General features: G+C 37.2%; 3 protein-coding genes across 8 annotated transcripts; 1 reads left to right on the forward strand and 2 right to left on the reverse strand.

Annotated features, from left to right (window-relative positions):
• The first annotated feature begins 1183 nt into the window (after nt 1-1183).
• Nucleotides 1184-7452, forward strand: LOC113719114 (uncharacterized). 2 transcript variants are annotated; one of them, XM_072070355.1, is made up of 9 exons: nt 1184-1800; nt 2343-3010; nt 3282-4381; nt 4668-4956; nt 5055-5279; nt 5666-5839; nt 6309-6497; nt 6583-6696; nt 6875-7452. In XM_072070355.1, exons 2-9 carry the CDS (start codon nt 2345-2347, stop codon nt 7205-7207), a joined length of 3090 nt encoding a protein of 1029 aa, XP_071926456.1. In that variant the 5' UTR covers nt 1184-1800; nt 2343-2344; the 3' UTR covers nt 7208-7452. The 2 variants fall into 2 exon arrangements, with proteins under 2 accessions (XP_071926456.1, XP_027099966.1); XM_027244165.2 differs by having other exon boundaries at nt 1185-1800; nt 2287-3010.
• Nucleotides 7277-17981, reverse strand: LOC113716809 (OVARIAN TUMOR DOMAIN-containing deubiquitinating enzyme 4-like). 5 transcript variants are annotated; one of them, XM_072070357.1, is made up of 7 exons: nt 17685-17977; nt 16843-16964; nt 16260-16300; nt 15711-15809; nt 15398-15562; nt 13388-14862; nt 7277-8392 (listed from the first exon to the last, which is right to left on the reverse strand). In XM_072070357.1, exons 1-6 carry the CDS (start codon nt 17707-17709, stop codon nt 14814-14816), a joined length of 501 nt encoding a protein of 166 aa, XP_071926458.1. In that variant the 5' UTR covers nt 17710-17977; the 3' UTR covers nt 7277-8392; nt 13388-14813. The 5 variants fall into 5 exon arrangements, with proteins under 5 accessions (XP_071926458.1, XP_071926459.1, XP_071926460.1 ...); XM_072070358.1 differs by having other exon boundaries at nt 7277-8500; XM_072070359.1 differs by having other exon boundaries at nt 13388-13603; nt 17685-17975.
• Nucleotides 7906-13425, reverse strand: LOC140016619 (uncharacterized). Its single transcript, XM_072070182.1, has 4 exons — nt 13388-13425; nt 12450-13328; nt 10144-11093; nt 7906-8234 (listed from the first exon to the last, which is right to left on the reverse strand). The coding sequence occupies exons 1-4, from the start codon at nt 13423-13425 to the stop codon at nt 7906-7908; spliced, it is 2196 nt and encodes a 731-aa protein (XP_071926283.1).
• Nucleotides 17982-18503: the final 522 nt, after the last annotated feature.

Consider the following 18503-nt stretch of genomic DNA (forward strand, 5'->3'; position numbering starts at 1 on the left):
TTTTTATTAATTGTTACTCCAGTCCATGCTGATTTTCTTTTTTAATCTGTCCATTTCCTGAGCAGAGGAGGACTAAAGAGGTATTCTCTCTTGCCCCAGTGGTAGCTTCTCAGTATCTCGTGTCTCGCTCACAGAAAATGGATCCAACCCTGACTTTCAAGTCAACATCCGGATCAGGCATGTTGACTTCCTCATGTTGGAGGAGCTATAAGACAGTGATCGTGCTTTGTGCCTCATTTTAGATTAATTTTATGCTTAAGGACGTTAATTAGAGCCATTGGTCAAACCTCTCCAAATTTATAAAAAAAATTTGGGAGAGAGAATAAAAATATGTAGTCATGCATCGCTAAAATGTCGGAGTGACTGGCGGCAACGATGTATCAGCAGCACTTATAACAGTACAGTATGTGAGGATATTTTTACTTGGGATCCTCGGTGACATGTTTTCTATGCCAACTCAATGCCATCAATAGTGTTGCGCCAAGTGTCTTGTTATTAATTATATTTTAATTTTTTAATAATTCAACTTGGCTTGATTTAACACAAATATAAATAATAACAAGACACTTGGTGCAATACTATTGGTGATATTGAATTGACATAGAAAACATGTCACCGAGATTCCAGGTGGGATATTTTTTTGTTTGTTGGTTGACTTACTCTGCACAAACATGGAATTAGTTATTCCGGCCTCATTTTTTCCTTTTATATACCTCTAGATAATTCAATTTAAAAGATTTTTCCATAAAATTAAAATGGGTAATTATCCTTTCTTTTGTACCTTTATAGAATTGAATTTAAAAGATTTGGGTTCAAAGAAATACCGGCATTCGAGAAAACGTTATGAATAACCATTTTTCATTTCACTCAAAACCACCTCAAATGCTTATTGTTTCAACTCAATGAAAGATATAGGATAAACTAATTTATTAAACAAATTGAAATTGATCCAAGATGGCATTATTGTAATATACTGCCTACAAAAAAGGAGGAAGAAAGTAGTAAATGCTTATTGTTTAGTGTCCAAATCCAAAATGCACAAGGCAGATGTGATCGTGATGACCAATCACCACATTTAATTCAAGGGTTAATATAACAGTTTTCTATTTTTTTTTTCTTTTAGCGCCAAAAAAAAAAAGAAAAAGAAAAAAGAGAGAGAGGAAGACATGCCATGGACGAAGAAAAGAAAGCTGTATCAAGAAGGAACAGAAGAAGGCGGGAGGACAGGAAAAGGAGAGAGAAAGAAAGGATGAATGAATCAAAAGAAACAGATGGAAAGTAAAGTCGGAAACCAATCCCCGGAATGTAAAGAATTCCTTTTACAACGTAACACGTAAAGTGGAATTTTTTTTTTTTTTTTTTGTTTTAGCAAAGTAAAGTGGATATTACTGCTGTACTTTTCTTTTCTCCTCTGAGATATATATATTTATAATGGGGAAAAAAAATCAAAGCAAATCAAAGCAAAAAAAATCAAGAAGCTCGAGTCACCGTCGGAGAAAGGAGTGGACTTTTATGCTCGAACTACGCTACGCTCAGCATAATTACCCAACTTAATAGCAAATTGGCATTAGCACCTTCTTCTTCTACTACTTTGGGGGGGACTTCTGCATATACAATTTTTTCTTTCAACTTTTTCCTCCAAATTTTCTCACCTTTGCTCTCCAGATACAAACAAAAAACTATCACGAGCTTAAAAAGTTGGAGAAATTCTGGACTAAACGAACAATGGATTACCATCATTAACGCAAACAAAGTAAAATTTACTCGGGCTTCTCAGTCTCCATAGCCTGTCTACCAAAGGTAAGTGTACCCCTTACTTCCACCCTCTTTTCTTTTATCGTGCTACTTCATTTTGGGATTTAAAAGGGCTGCATTGTCTGATTATTTATTGAGTTTTGATGTTTAGGTTTCTGACTGCTGGAATGGTACTATTATGAATCCCTTATTTCTTTCTTTCTTGGTGTTTTTTTCCCTGTAACTTGATAAAAATCCTGTCTTTAAATGGTTATCTGTTCTTACAACAATTGAGTAAGCTGTAAATATATACAGGAATATTAATCTCAGGAAATAAGTTCAATCGAGCTGAAATGGTTGTAGTTTTTCCCCTGCTTTACTTCTCCTTTGCTCATTTATTCAATTAAACAGATTACGTTATGTATCATTAAATGTTGTTTGATAAAGCGCATTAACAAGGGAAAAAAAAATGCTGAACCTTTTAAATTTTTGTATTTCGTGGTAATTCTTTTTTATTGACTTTTTAATTGATTTATTGCTGCTTGTGGTTAGAACTCTAGCTGATTACAAGCTTGGCGAAGAGCATTCATCTGTGTGAGATCATTCAGGTATGGTGCTCGGTTTGAGGTCAAAGAAAAAAAGGGGTGCTTCGGTTCAAATTGATTACCTTATCAATGTAGTGGAGATTAAGCCTTGGCCCCCATCTCAGTCTTTGAGATCGGTTCAGTCCGTATTGCTTCAGTGGCAAAATGGTGATCAAAATTCTGGTTCTTTCCTAACTGTTGCTGGGGATGCGAACATTGCGTTCAACGAGTCCTTCACACTTCCTGTAACTTTACATCCAGATAAAAAGGCCCGCGATAGATTTCAGAAGAATTACTTGGAGTTCTCATTGTATGAGCCTCGTAAAGAAAAAGCCACTAAAGAGCAATTGTTAGGGACAGCTATAATAAATCTATCAGAGTTTGGAGTAATCGAAGACATTTTGCCCATTATTGCTCCACTGAACTTCAAGAAGACTTCCAAAAGCTCACCGCAGCCAGCTCTTTATTTTCAAGTAGAGCCCCTAGATAAGGGCAGTTCGAAGTCCTCACCCAACGTGAGATCCTCCAGAACATCATTGGACCAGGATGGCCAAGAAGCCCATGCTGAATTCAATGGTGACGACTCTGAGATAGCTTCTTTCACCGATGATGATGTTTCTTCTCATTCGTCTCAGACAGTTGCCTCTTCTGTGTTTGATGCTGCAAGGGCTTCACCATCTCAGAGTGATAAGGTAGCTGATTCCACTCACTAATCTTTGTGATCTCTGTCTCATGATTATAGCTTTTTCCTTAATTAGTACCTTGATTGACAATCGTTTTGCCTTGGCTGAATCTTCATTCTGTATTGCTCAAACTGGGTGTATTGTCCCTATTCTAAAACGGTGACATAATTCCTTCTTAAACTGAATGACATTCTCTGTGTGTGTGTTTCCCCACACGTGCGTGGATGTGGTTGTCAGTGCATGTGAGCACACATTTTAGCTGACATTTACAAATCTACAGAATGGATTGGAGGCTGTCAATGAAATTACAGGAATGGATAATCAACACTCAAATGGAAGATTGCCACCATCTTCATCCATTAGCTTATCATTAAATACAGGACACCCAGTAAACAACCATACCTCGAAGTCCAAAGTCCCTGGGAGAAGCAAGACATCATTGCAGAAGAATTCGTATAACCCCTCAATTGAATCTTCTTCCTCATTTGATGGCTATTACAATATGTATGGGGGATCTAGCAACTACATAGAGTGCCTTGAGCAGGAAACTGTGACCCATGGTGTTAGCAAAGAGGGAAAGAATGAAGGAAACAATCCAGAATATAAAAATGAGCCAGTTGATAGATTAACTCAGCCCATACATGATGAAAATGACATTGAAAAACATGCTCCCATTTTTAAGGGCATGGATGTTGCTCAGTTGGAAGTGAATGGGGAGAAGCAAGAAAAAAATTTTGGACAGGATGAACAGTTCCCAACTGAAAAGAGATTGTTTTCAGACTACAAGTCAGTCGATAAATTACCACATAATGGTTTCAGAAGGCTAGGTACAATTGGGGGTGTTACCTCCACTAGGGAAGCACTTGGGGTTCAGATTTCAAATGGTCGACTAAAGCGTGTCAAGTCACAGTTATACTACTCAGCTGGAAGAAGTGAATATTTTGGAAAAAGCCACGACACAGAAAGGGCAACAAATGTACACAAGCCTAAGAATGCTGATAATAGTGCTAAAACTATTCAAGAAACAGAGAACAAAGAATCTGTAGATGGAAGTTCCAATGCTTATGGTCAAAGTGTTGCAGAAAATCAAATGAAAGTGCTGAGAAATGAATCTCATGATTATGGAGCTGAATCATATTCCAGAATTCAGATGCTGGAGGAAGAGTTACGGGAAGCTGCAACTCTCGAGATTGGCCTTTACTCTGTGGTTGCTGAGCATGGGAGTTCTGTTAGCAAGGTTCATGCCCCGGCTCGCCGCCTTTCTAGATTCTATCTTCATGCATGCAAAGAAAAATCCCGAGCTAAACAGGCAAGTGCTGCAAGAGCAGCTATCTCAGGTTTAGTTTTGGTCTCCAAAGCTTGCGGAAACGATGTTCCAAGGTACATATTAGTCCCATAGCTATTTTGTATCAGTGAAGCACATTACTTTAGTCAGTATTGAAAAATAGGAAAGCCAGGACTTGGTGAATGGAAGCATCAGTAAAATAGGAAAGGAAAAAAGAACAAAAAAATGCTGGTGACTAGGAAGAAAAGGTGCACTTTTCTAAGGTTATTGTTACAAGGAATTGTAGAACTTTTAATTTGAGTACTGCTTCAGAAAATTTATATGTGTCAAAGGCAATTGCATATTAAAACTCACACTGGTACATCTGTACCTCCTATGCAGGCTGACTTTCTGGTTGTCGAATGCAATCATGTTGAGAGTTATTGTCATCCAAACTGCTGCAGAAATATCAAATTTAGAGGCGAAGCATGCAGGAAAAAGTGATCGCTCTGTCTCTCACTTGGATTCATGCTTCCCAAAGAGACAAGATAGCTTCTCCTATGTTGAGGAAAGAAATAGCGATTCAGTTGAAGAATCTGATGACTGGGAGGACATAGAAACATTTATTTTTGCATTGGAGAAGGCTGAATCTTGGGTTTTTTCTCGAATTGTTGAGTCTATCTGGTGGCAGGTTAGATTCCTAATTTTTTCTTGCGCTGCATTTAATCTTGTTTTTAATCAATCAAAACTGTCTTCTAAATCAGCAGTGTGCTTATTTTGCCCATGCAGACTATAACTCCACACATGCAGCCGACAGTTGCAAAAACAGGTGGTAGAACTAGGGGCTTAGGTACAAAGAAGAATAATGCAAGTGGATATGGTTTGGGTGATCAAGTGCAGGGTAACTTCTCTATAGAACTTTGGAAGAAGGCTTTCAAAGATGCCTGTGAAAGGCTTTGCCCAATTCGGGCAGGAGGACATGAATGTGGCTGTTTGCCTGTCATGCCAAGATTGGTACGCTTTTACATTGGAATATAGCAATTAATGTGCATTCAATAGTCACTGACAACTCCTGCTGGAGACAAATATTTCTAGTTTTAGTTGATCTACCTGTCATGGCATGTAAACATACTTTTAAGTGTGTTGGTTACGGAGTATTATGATTCAATACAGATCATCAAATAAATAGAGAAGTGGGTTGTCAGTAATATACGTGATCATATAGAGTTATATTAATGTCTTCCAGCACTCTACGATTAGTACCATGCATTCTCTGAGTACTGCATTTTCATTGCTTGATTTACTGGAAATATTTTATCCTGGAATACGTGGATGGTTTTACTAGGATATGGTTGTAATTGACCAGATCATCATTTTAATGTTTATTCTGTGTATTCTAGGTAATGGAGCAGTTAGTGAGTCGATTGGATGTGGCAATGTTCAATGCTATCCTTCGTGAATCAGCGGAAGAAATGCCTTCAGATCCTGTGTCTGACCCCATTAGTGATTCTAGGGTTCTCCCAATTCCAGCTGGAAAATTGAGTTTTGGAGCGGGTGTACAACTGAAAAATGCTGTTAGTAGTGAAGCAGCTCTTCAAAAGTTTTACCTAAAACTTCTGTGCAAGATGTTTGCATTACTTAATGCTTATTTTTGCAATATTTTCTTCTTTTGCGCAGCATTTTGACTTTCAAGTGAAAATGATGGGCGACTTTGCTTCCTTTCAAAATTCCAACTCTGAACATTAGATGTGCAACAAAAGAATCTGATTAGCAATGATTCATCGAATCTAAGAACAGAGCCTCTTTTTCTAACATGTAGCTTCTAGAATTATCTGCCAACCACTTTAAGTCGAAGTTTCAATCAAATGAAGTATTTGTTTTAGATGTTAATTAAATCTGTTATTTTGTTAGTTCTGTTGGAGCGTGCTTGAAGAACACTGCTTTGTAGTTGGCCTATATAATATCAATTGTTTTAGTCATTAGTTGGGATAGCAGGATTCTTTATGTTATTTATTATTATTTTTTTTGGGCTGGTGTTTGTAGATTGGTAACTGGTCTAGGTGGCTCTCAGATCTCTTTGGCATTGAAGATAGTGAATCACTTGACGACAGTGATACTGCTGGTGATGACAAGGGATCTGAATCCTTCAAGGCTTTTCGTTTCCTCAATGCTTTGAGTGATCTCATGATGCTTCCTTTGGAGATGCTTATGGATATACCAACAAGAAAAGAGGTGAATGGCTGCTACAGCAAATTGGTTTGAAAAATTCTAGTTTCCACGTGGCTTTATTCAATTTTCCAGATTTTGCTTCTTTTAGGTTTGCCCACTACTTGGTCCAACAATGATCAAGAAGGTGCTTAGTAATTTTGTTCCAGATGAGTTCTGCCCAAACCCAATTCCACAAAGTGTTATTCATGCACTGGATCATGAGGTTGGTTATCAATTTTAGCAGTCATTTGGAAATTATGTGCCATCTCTTCTCTTGACAGCTGGTTGAATAATGCAGAGCTAGTTCAAGATGGATTTAAAATCCTAGAAAGAGTTAATAGAATAGTATCATGCATGGGGTACCGGCTTTATTTTGCTGATATATTTGCATGTTGATCCAGGATGCTTCGGGTGTTTCTACAGAATCAATCACAAGTCACCCATGCACTGCCCCTCCTACAATCTATTCACCTCCTCCGGCACCTTCACTGCTACGTTCTATTAAAGAGGTTGGAAACAATAATATACAAAGAAGCGGGTCATCATTACTCAAAAAATCGTACACAAGTGATGATGAGCTTGATGAACTTGACACACGCTTGACTAGTATAATTGCCGATAGCTTCCAGAGTTCTGCTGCAAGAAAACTCAACTGGATACCCAGAGGAAACGGCAAAGGAAAGGTCTCCAGGTATCAGCTACTTCGAGAGTTATGGAAAGGTTATGAAGAGTAAAACCACTTGTAATTTGTAAAGCATTATGTATATATAGAGAGAGACACAGAGCGACGAATTCCGTTGAACTGTGGAGATGAAACCTGCAGTGACAGGACTCTTGTGCATTCCTTTTCATTCAAGTTTGTTTGTATTTATTTGGCCCTTTAAGGCATGCCAAACAGTTTTCTAGAAATGTTTATTCATTAAGGATCTCTATGTAATTAACCGAGGAAGGGCTTCCCTTTCCAAGGATCTTCACTCGACTCTGAAACGAGCAGTCCAAGTGCGACAGAGACATCCAATGGGGTTCCATGCATGCTTCCTGAGACATCACAAATAGCAAGGGCATTTTTCAACTTCCCAATTGTACAAAGATCACCAACAATTCTCTTCCATTGCAACTCCGAAACTTGGTTATCGTCGCCATATTTTAAAGATTTAATGATTTCATGAGGAAGAAAAGCACCAGCGGCAATCTTTTGCTTTCCACTCTTGACGCTATCAAGATACTCTCCGAACCGTTCCTCGTCATGTTTAAGGAACAACTCTTCGTAATTCTGCATTGCAATTGAGGGAACTCTGCCCTAAGGAAGCTCATTCCATCTGTCGGCTAAATCTCAGGCAGCTTGAGAGCCTTGCAGAGTGGTACAAGGACTTCCTTTCGTAATCGATCCCGAACTCTATATGCAGAATGAGCATCTTCAATTCCGTCATATTCAGGCAAGTCTGGAGGAAATATTCTCCTTGAGCGTGGACCGATCACATTCAGCATAGAGAGAGGGACGCCATTTTGCTGCAAAGCTTATATTCCTGAGCTTTCCCATCTTCACATTCTCCATATCATTCTTCAAGGCCTCAGCAAAAAGATGTGCGACCTGATTGTGTAAGAACCTGAAAACTGGATCGCTGTTGTACCTCTCTACACACTTCTTGCCTGAAGCAATCCTCTGTTCCTCGGTTGCGATTCTGGGCAGCAGCATTAATTTCTTGCACCATTCTTCTCCGCCGTACAGCTTCCTTTTTGCTATCTCCCTCTTACCTTTTCCTGGAGGTCAGGACCTTTGAGGAGTCTATGCAGAATCTCTGGCAAATCCTTGAAGTACCCGAATTATGCTATTGCGGGAGCATTGCAAGCCAAAGTCTTGGGATGTTTCTGATGAAGCCACAGAGCTGATGAATAAAACCCCTCCCTATCACATTTCCCTGATATGTCATACAGCCACAGAGCTGATGAATAAAGTCGTGGGATGCATGTTTTGACGAGGATCTGATATAATCATATAGCCTATACGGCTATATACGCTCCATAACCTTAAAAAAAAAAAAAAGAACAGAGAGAGCTCTACATATCATATGCCTTCTGTTCAAGTTTTAATGTTGAAGCAACCTTTGATTTCTACCGGATTAATGGGACCAATAGAAGTCGTTCGCTGTACACAAGATACAGGATCTGAAGGGCCTATACAGCGGTTTACGTGGAAAAAGTAAAAGCAACCATTTTTCTTGTAACAAAACAACACGTAAAGTCAACAGAGTTCACAATTCAGTACTTCGAGCATATATGAATTAGTACTTCCATAGAAGCGATATTCGATCATACTAAGGTTGTGTTTGGATTGCATTTTTCATGAAAAAATTACTGTAACGATTCGATGTATGTGAGGAAAAAAGGTAACAGGGAAATGTGATCACGGAAAATGACGTAATTTTTTGACGGAAAACAGCAATCCAAACAAGGCCTAGTGAAGAAAGGCGCAACGGTCGATTGTTCTTCTGGGAAGTTACTTTGCTCCAGAACCTACTACTGGCAACCCTAACACAATAATAGATGGCTGGATTCATTATTGTCACTGTCTTGAAATGCGTCGGTATTATGTTGAGGGTGTTGGATAAATAGCTACAACAATGTTAACACTATCTGCTTGAGTCGTGCGTAGCACTGTCCTAAGAAACTATTTCATGAAATTGAAATGTTTCCCCAGGATTAAACAAGCCTTCTTCTAATTGTTGCTAACAAGAAAAACAAGATTTCTTCTTATTGCAAACTAGAAGGACCAGAACTAGCAAATTAAAACCAGCAGATATATATAAAAGACAAGAAGATGAGAACAGAATTATCAATAGGATATCAACTAACAAAAAATAAAAGAGAGAAAGAGAGAGAGAGAGAGAGCAGCTATCAAAAGATATCAACTGAAGCTGTTGGGGTAATTTTCTGAGGGAGAAGTGGATCCTATTTATAGACTTCAGAGTGAGGTGCAACCCTTCTCACTTCCGATGTGGGACAAAGACTGCAACCCTTCTCACTTGACAATGTGGGACAGAGAAATAATACTTCTCATTTTTCCGATGTGGGACAAAGAATATTTTTGAAATACTATATATTTTACAACAATCTCCCACCTATTTCAAAAAAATTCTTTGGATAAAGGAAGAATTTTAAAAGTACTCTGCTGGATTTGGTTGAAATGTAATTAGATTGGTGTCTTTTGGACTATGAACCAAACATAGATTGATAAAACATGATCTACAGAATTATTGGTGAAATATAAATTTCTATGAACCAATAACTCTTGATGTATGACAGAGATTTTATCAATCACATTACAACCCATAATTTGCTGTTAACGCGATTTTGCGCTTTTTGGCCGTGCGCCTGCCTGGTTATTCATGAGAGCTCTAAAGATTTGACCAATGAATCTTATAGGAGCGGCCCCACTCCACTCTCATATAGGTGAATTCATCAAGTGTGTATTGCTTTAACTACACCTCCCTAATGGGATATGAATTCATTAAGAGTTTTAACTCATCCTCACAATTACTCAAAGCACTTATCTCTAGAGGGACTTAAATTTGAAGTGCTTTATTATCAATATTGACTTGTTATTACCCATATGAACCTACTTCATGGGATCACCAATCACATAGGTTGGGTTACCGTCTCTATTGACAACTTGTTGGTCGAAGTCCCATTTCTTTCGTAGTTTGAAGAATCAATTTTCTTCCTACGGGTTTAGTCAGAGGATCGGCCAAATTCAACTCTGACTTTACATAATCAATGGAAATAATTCCATCTCTAAACAGCTGCTTTACGACATCATGTCTCAATCTCATGTGTCGACTTTTACAATTATACGATTTATTTTTAGCTATGGCAATCGCTGCTTGACAGTCACAATGTATGGACACAGGAGGCAACAAATCCTTAGTTGAAGGAATATTAGCTAAGAAATTTCTCAACCACTCGGCCTCAGTCCCTGTCAGTTCCAGAGCTACAAACTCTGACTCCATTGTTGATCTAGCAATGATTGTCTGTCTAGCAGATTTCCATGCTATTGCACCACCACCAAGGGTGTACACATAACCACTAGTGGATTTCGTATCATTTGAATCAGAGATCCAATTAGCATCACTGTAACCTTCTAATACAGTGGGAAATCCACTATACAGGATACCAAAATTCATGGTACCTCTCAAATATTTCATTAGTCTGACTAATGCAAACCAATGCTCACGGTTGGGATTATGAGTATATCTACTCAGTCGACATACAGCATAAGCTATATCAGGTCTAGTAAAATTCATCAGATGCATCAGACTCCCAATAATCTGAGCATATTTAGACTGAGCAATTGGGCCACCATTATTTTTCTTTAATTGAGTGTTAGCATCATAAGGAGTACTCACAGGTGTCACATCATAATTTTCAAACTTCCTAAGAAGTCTTTCTGTATAATGTTCTTGTGACAACATTATACCATCACCTTTCCTTATGATTTTAACACCCAATATTATTTTGGCTTCACCCAAATCTTTCATATCAAAATTAGAAGACAAAAAATATTTAGTACTATTTACAATATCTAGACTAGTACCAAATATAAGCATGTCATCCACATATAAACTGATTATCACATATTGATCATTTATATTTTTGACATATACACATTTATCCACTTCTACAGACGAAAATCCATCTTTCATCCATACTTGATCAAATTTCTCATGCCACTGTTTAGGAGCTTGTTTTAGGCCATAAAGAGATTTAATTAGTTTACAAACCTTATTTTCTTGTCCAGATACAATACATCCCTCAGGTTGAAACATATAAATTTCTTCTTCTAAGTCACCATTTAAAAAGGCTGTTTTGACATCCATTTGATGAATAACAAGTTTATGGATAGAAGCTAAAGCAAATAAAACTCGAATAGACGCAATTCTAGTTACTGGTGCAAATGTATCAAAATAGTCAATATTTTGTTTTTGAGAAAATCCTTTTGCTACTAAACGAGCTTTGTACTTTTCTATAGAGCCATCAGAGTTATATTTTCTTTTAAAAATCCATTTGCAACCAATAGGTTTTGCACCAGGAGGTAAGTCTACCAAAATCCAAGTTTTATTTGACAAGATAGAATCAATTTCAGATTTAATTGCTTCTTTCCAAAATTTACACTCAGGAGAAGAAATAGCATCGGAGTATGTTAAAGGATCATTATCAACAAGAAAGGTTTGGAAATCTTTTCCAAATGAAAATTCTTTTCTTGGCCTTTTGCTCCTTCTTAATTCCTCAATTGGAATAATTTCCTTATTTATTTCAACAGGTGCATGAGAAATTTTACTAGACAGTGGAAAAATATGTTCAAAAAATTCTGCATTCTTTGTCTCAATAATTGTATTACAATCAAGTATATCACTTCTTAACACAAGAAATCTATATGCAGCACTATGTTCAGCATATCCAATAAACATACAATCAGAAGTTTTAGAACCTATTTTCCTTTTCTTAGGTTCAGGCAACAAGACTTTAGCAAGACACCCCCAAACTTTTAAATATTTCAAATTTGGTTTATAATTTTTCCATAACTCATAAGGTGTTTTGCCAGTCTTTTTATGTGGGATTCTATTTTGTAAGTGACATGCAGATAATATAGCTTCTCCCCATAAATTATCTGAAGCATGAGAACTAATTAACATAGAGTTCATCATTTCTTTTAACGTTCTATTTTTCCTTTCAGCTACTCCATTAGATTCTGGTGAATAAGGTGGAGTTATTTCATGTATTATGCCTTCCTGTTCACAAAGGTTATCTAAAGTTAAATATTCTCCACCCCTATCTGATCTAATTCTTTTTATCCTTTTATTAAGTTGATTTTCTACTTCAGACTTATAGGATAAAAAGGCATTATAAGTATCATCTTTATTTCTAAGTAAATAAACTTTGGTATATCTGGAATAGTCATCTATAAAGGTGACATAATACCTTTTCCCACCTCTAGTCATTGTTTGTTTTAAATCACCTAAATCAGTATGAATTAAATTTAATAACTCAGTTTCTCTATGGACAGTTATACAACTTTTCTTTGTTATTTTAGCTTCTGCACATATTTCACATTTGTCCATATTATCATTAATACCAGAAATTAGGCCACATGATTGCATTTTCTTTATATAACCAATATTAACATGTCCTAATCTAGCATGCCATAAAGAAATGGAATCAATAATATAAGCAGAAGAAGATGCATTTTCATTGATCACATTGGAAATATTAAGTACAAAAGGTCCCTGATTACAATAGTCTTTCCCAACAAACACATTATTTCTTGTCATTATAATCTTATCAGATTCGAATGACACTTTCACCTCAACTTTTCCAAGCAAAGCCACAGAAACAAGATTTGCCCGAATATTTGGAACATGCAGCACATCATTAAGAGCCAAAGTATTTCCTGAAGTGAGTTTCAATAGTACTTTGCCCTTACCCAGAACTTTAGCAGTTCGTGAGTCTGCAAGGTAGACTACTTTTTCATCATCCCCTATTGAAGTATAGGAGGAAAACGCTTCTCGATTTGCACATATGTGCCGAGTAGCCCCAGAGTCTACCACCCATTCTTTAACATTAGCTGCAATGTTCACTTGAGAGATGACTGCAGCAATTATTTCATCTCCTTCGGTTAAATTAATCTTAGGAGGATTACCATTTGCTTTGTCACCTTTATTGTATCTATACAGGGCAGCATAATGTTCTGATTTTCTACAATAATGGCAATTGCCTTTCTTTTTCTTAAAGTTGGGAATATTAGGCTTGTAATTGGGATTTTTTGGTCTATTATACTGGGACTTATTGGCTTGCACATAGCTACAATACACATCAAATAATTCATTTAAAAGTGTTTGTAAAATAGTATATCGACATACCTTATTGGCATATTTCCACGACTCTTGTATCTTGACATCTATTGTGGCAGCAGGTTGAGATTCCGTCAGTGCATAGGCCACTCCATGTATGTCGAGTAGAGAGTAGACACGTTCTTGCCACCTTTTGAAGTTTTCATCAACAAAAACCTCAATTCTAGAGACGTCAGGAAATGGCTTCGCAAAAGGTAGTGTCACTGCAACAGTTGCTGATGAAGACTGTGGGGTGTTAACATTGTCAGATGCCATAGTTTCTTAGATTGTTGGATAAATAGCTACAACAATGTTAACACTATCTGCTTGAGTCGTGCGTAGCACTGTCCTAAGAAACTATTTCATGAAATTGAAATGTTTCCCCAGGATTAAACAAGCCTTCTTCTAATTGTTGCTAACAAGAAAAACAAGATTTCTTCTTATTGCAAACTAGAAGGACCAGAACTAGCAAATTAAAACCAGCAGATATATATAAAAGACAAGAAGATGAGAACAGAATTATCAATAGGATATCAACTAACAAAAAATAAAAGAGAGAAAGAGAGAGAGAGAGAGAGCAGCTATCAAAAGATATCAACTGAAGCTGCTGGGGTAATTTTCTGAGGGAGAAGTGGATCCTATTTATAGACTTCAGAGTGAGGTGCAACCCTTCTCACTTCCGATGTGGGACAAAGACTGCAACCCTTCTCACTTGACAATGTGGGACAGAGAAATAATACTTCTCATTTTTCCGATGTGAGACAAAGAATATTTTTGAAATACTATATATTTTACAACAGAGGGTGTTAAGAAGGGTTTATCCTTTCAAATCATTCCTTGATCCGCAAGTTATCCGTCTTGCAAAATTACATACACGTCCTTGATCACTCATGATTTGCTTTGCTGTAAGGGTCAGTCTTGCCAGCAATTTAAATTGGAGGGTTTAAAAAGACTTTTTCCATTCTCATCTTCACGAGACAATTATTCAAGCTATTGTCCTGCCAACTCCCAAGAACTTGATCAGCAAGGAAGGTGGATTTTGAGCCAATGCAAGTTAGTTTGTTCCACGCGCAAGGCCATTACATGATAACGAAGAAATTGAGCTTGACTCAACAAAAAATGCCATGCACTCGAACCTCCTTTCAGTTTTCACTTCCATTCATTCAAATCTGATTAAATTGAAGGAATATCATCCAGTAAACACTGCACAAACGGTTTCTTCAGTTAAACACTTCCATTCATTCAGATTTGATTAAATTGAAGGAACATCACCCAGTAAACACAGCACGATCACTGGCTAACTGCAGGCTGCAGCTTAGTCCTGCCATACTACAAGCCAAACAGAATTTACTTCCGCGTGACTAGTTACTGTCAATCATCGAGCATCTCACCATCTGATTTTCCGGCCAAAAATAAAAGAGGCAAAATGGTGAGAGCCAAGTAGAGCAACTCCGGATTACTTTCTTAGCTGTCTATACAAAACATGATCGAGTTCCTCACAAAACCTACGAGTCACGATGTATGGAATGGATGGTTAATACTGTAGGCCCTTGATGAAAAGGCACAACTTTAATTTAACTTTCAATAAACTACTACAAAATACCAAATTCCATCCATGTTGAGGCGCTCAAAATATATCAGCCCTTAAGACATAGCCTGCCAACTATCATACAATTAAGGTGCAAAAAGCTTACATGCACACTTATTTTATTTTAATATCCTAATTGCTAACCACATATGATTTTCCATTGTAACTGCTACTTTACTTCTCAGGCTTTTCTTAGAAAAATGGCTCGGCATAGCTTAGATATGAGATGAACCGCGTTTTAGCAACTGAGTGTGGTAAGTATGATGAAATTGGAGTGCAACCAACAAATGAAACTGCTACAATAATTTTGATTGACAAATCATGAATGCCAAATTTACCAATTGGAATAGGAAATCATTAGCATTTGGTGGCTGTTGACGAGGCATAAAAACACATTACCATGCGATGCACCTTAACAAGAAAAAACAAGTAATATAAGCTAGAAATTCTACCTTTTTAACTGTAGGCCTCCAAACTGGTTCTTTAATGTGTCATAATGCCCATAACCATGATATAGAACACGCACTGGATTTTCCTTTCCATATTCTTGACCATACTCGGCTATTACTTTGAGGGAATTTGTCTTCTTATCCAACATATGCACTGTGATAGGAACCCTGAATCAAAAATTTAGATTAGCTTCTCAGGTATCAATACCATGAGCACTACCAACCTTCAACTGGATAGGCACGTTACAATGTTTGAATTCTTTCATTTATAGCGTGGGCATGGATAGGTTAAATCAGAGAAATACGGTAGACCTACTGTAAAACATGGGAAGACATTAGTAGCTCAGGCTCTCCTCCCCAACTATGGGGCCGCCTCATTTTCATAACATACGTGTCAAAATCACCTTCAACAAACCTGAAAAGCAACAAATTTCCCTTGAGAACAAACTTTGTTTTTGTACTTGAAAACATGCTTGAGCTGTGATAGATAACATTTCTCAGGACATCCCGGATGTGTTCGAGGATAACAGAGCTCTGGTCATACTGAGACCCAAGTTGTGCAAGAATGAATTGAAAGACAAATTTTTAAAGGTCCAGGTTAGCACGAACCCCAAAGGTCAAGGTTCGGAAGAACAAGAAATGTATGGACTTGCTATGGCCTTGATCAATACAGCCAGTACTGCCAGAATGACTCGAAAGAAAAATCAAACTTCAAACGTGAAGCTGGATGCTGAACTGATTAACATGATTTCAAAAAGGTAGGTCAATTGTTCAGAAGATATGCATGGACTTGCCACGGACTAGGTCAAAGTGTAGTAAACCAAGCAAAAGAGCAGTATCCCAAAGGCATATACGCAAGTCTTACCACTCTGTATCTGCTCGTCTTTTGATAAGTTCATCTGTCACCTGTAAGAACAGAGTTGCATTTGTTGGTCAAAAGAACTCATGATAACCAAAAGTTTAGTCGGATCGTTACTAAGTTTTGCTTCTTCTGCAATACAGAGCTGTTAGCTGGAAGGACACCACAGGCAGACAGAACTTTTACTTTGAGGGAGCAAAGTATTGATCATGGACATAACAGAGTGCGACAGAAATTGTTTGAAAAACTTATTAGTCAAGGAAAACCTGCGTTTTTGAAAGGAAACTTGTAGAAACTCTTGGAATGGTCAACCTCGTCAGATATTCAATCGCCTTAACATTCTCTATAATTTAGTTACTCGTGTCACTTAGAACACAGCAAAAAGAAAAAGTATCATTGTGCCACAAGTCAACTGTAAATTAAGTAGTGATAGACGAAATGTGGGGTTAAGATTTAATTCAAACTGGAGCAAAAAAGAAATGCTGTACAGGTATTAAGTCGAATCCCAGCTAGACAAGTAGTATTAAGTTGATCCTAAAAGCACCAGAGTCCAAGAATTAGGAAGAGCAGAAGAAAGCTAATGATTTACTTTGGCTCTGAGCTCATCAGCCAGCTCTCTCTCATCGGCTTCACTTGGAGATGGCTTTCCTAATCTCAAACAATCACCATGGACCACAGACCTGAACAAGCATCTCCCATCTCCAGGTATCCCTGCAGCAAAGTGGTGCAAAAAGACCATTTGCCGTGGTTGACATTATTAGGGCAGCTTATGTAACAACAACATCAAAGCATATTGTTGATCCAAAATAACAGGACTGCAAGCAAAGATTATTTGCCGTAACGTTTCAAACTGCATACCATATCTTCATCATGCAGGATGAACGTAACGTTATTGTAATGTTTTACAATTCTAACATAATAGGAACGTAAAAATATATGTGAGGAAGAAATGGATGAAAACGCAAAGTACTTGTTGCTCATGAAGATGATATCCACTTATTCAAAAGCAAAAATAGAATAACCGGAAAAAAAAAAAAAAAAAAGTGTGACAGCACTCGCACACCTAAACCAAAAGCCATTACGATTACCAGATTTTATTCGCTCCTCAAACATCATAAAGATGGACCAGCAAATGATCTAGTCACTGTATTTCCCGTTTTCTCTTTTTGATAACTTGAATTTTTTTTTAAAACAAATAAATAAATATATAGCAACACAACTCAATTAAGCAAAAGAAAAATGCTGCAATGCAAGAAAAGAATCATAAAGCCAAGCCAATGAGTTGAAGCCAAGCATCCATGCCAGAGTTATTATGACGTAAGAAATGGTAAATGCCACATAAAAATTTTTTCAAAAAAAAAAAACAGAGAGAGAGAGAGGAACAAATAAATAACAATAAGCAGCAGATACGAATGGTGCGGAAGTGGTTACCAAACTTCCAATCTCGTTTCGGCATGAGATCAAAGATGTTTCCAACTCTTTCTTTTTTTTGGCAATTTAAATGGAGTACTGTACGTAGTTCATGTTTTTATGGAATTTACCTTTTTGTAAATTCGAAAATACATTATTCTGATTCTGTAGCAGCGAGACGGGGAGAGGCAGACTTTCATCAGAAGAAGAAGAGAATCAGATTCGATTCAACGCGAGAAGAGCAAGAATCGACTGAGTGAGGGGGCTGAGTTACAATATTGAGGCGCGACTGACTCGGGAAGCGGAGGCACGATGGGCTCACTGCATGTGTGGGCTTTTAGTTTTAGGGCCGCAATTGATGTGGGCTTTTATTCTTAGTACGAAAATGTACACGTGTTCTATTGTTTTATTAGATGTGTCATGATTTTCGGTTAATTTTTCATGAGCGAAATAATTATTTGGATTGCACGTTATTTATACATACATGCTGATTTACTTGTATGATCAATACATTTTTTAATTTTTTTATTTCACATACATCATATAAAAAATTACTACAATATTTTTTTATAAAATTATCTCAAACAATGAATCTACTATCCAAACACACTTATAATATTGGCTCATAATTTTGCTTTTGTTTTTGGAGCATCCCATAATAGTTGTAATTTCGACAATTAGACAAAAACTTAACGGTTAAAAAGAAAAAAAAAATTAAAAGAGTTGCCATCTCCAAAGCAGGGACCTAAAGCGAAAGGAAGTCACTGTGCTTGTAACTTAATAGACATCCGTCCTATCTTTTGAGAAGAGAGTTAGGGGGGGAAAATAGAAAAGGTCAAT

This window comes from Coffea arabica, chromosome 11c (genome assembly GCF_036785885.1).
Source record: "Coffea arabica cultivar ET-39 chromosome 11c, Coffea Arabica ET-39 HiFi, whole genome shotgun sequence".
NCBI lineage: Eukaryota > Viridiplantae > Streptophyta > Magnoliopsida > Gentianales > Rubiaceae > Coffea > Coffea arabica.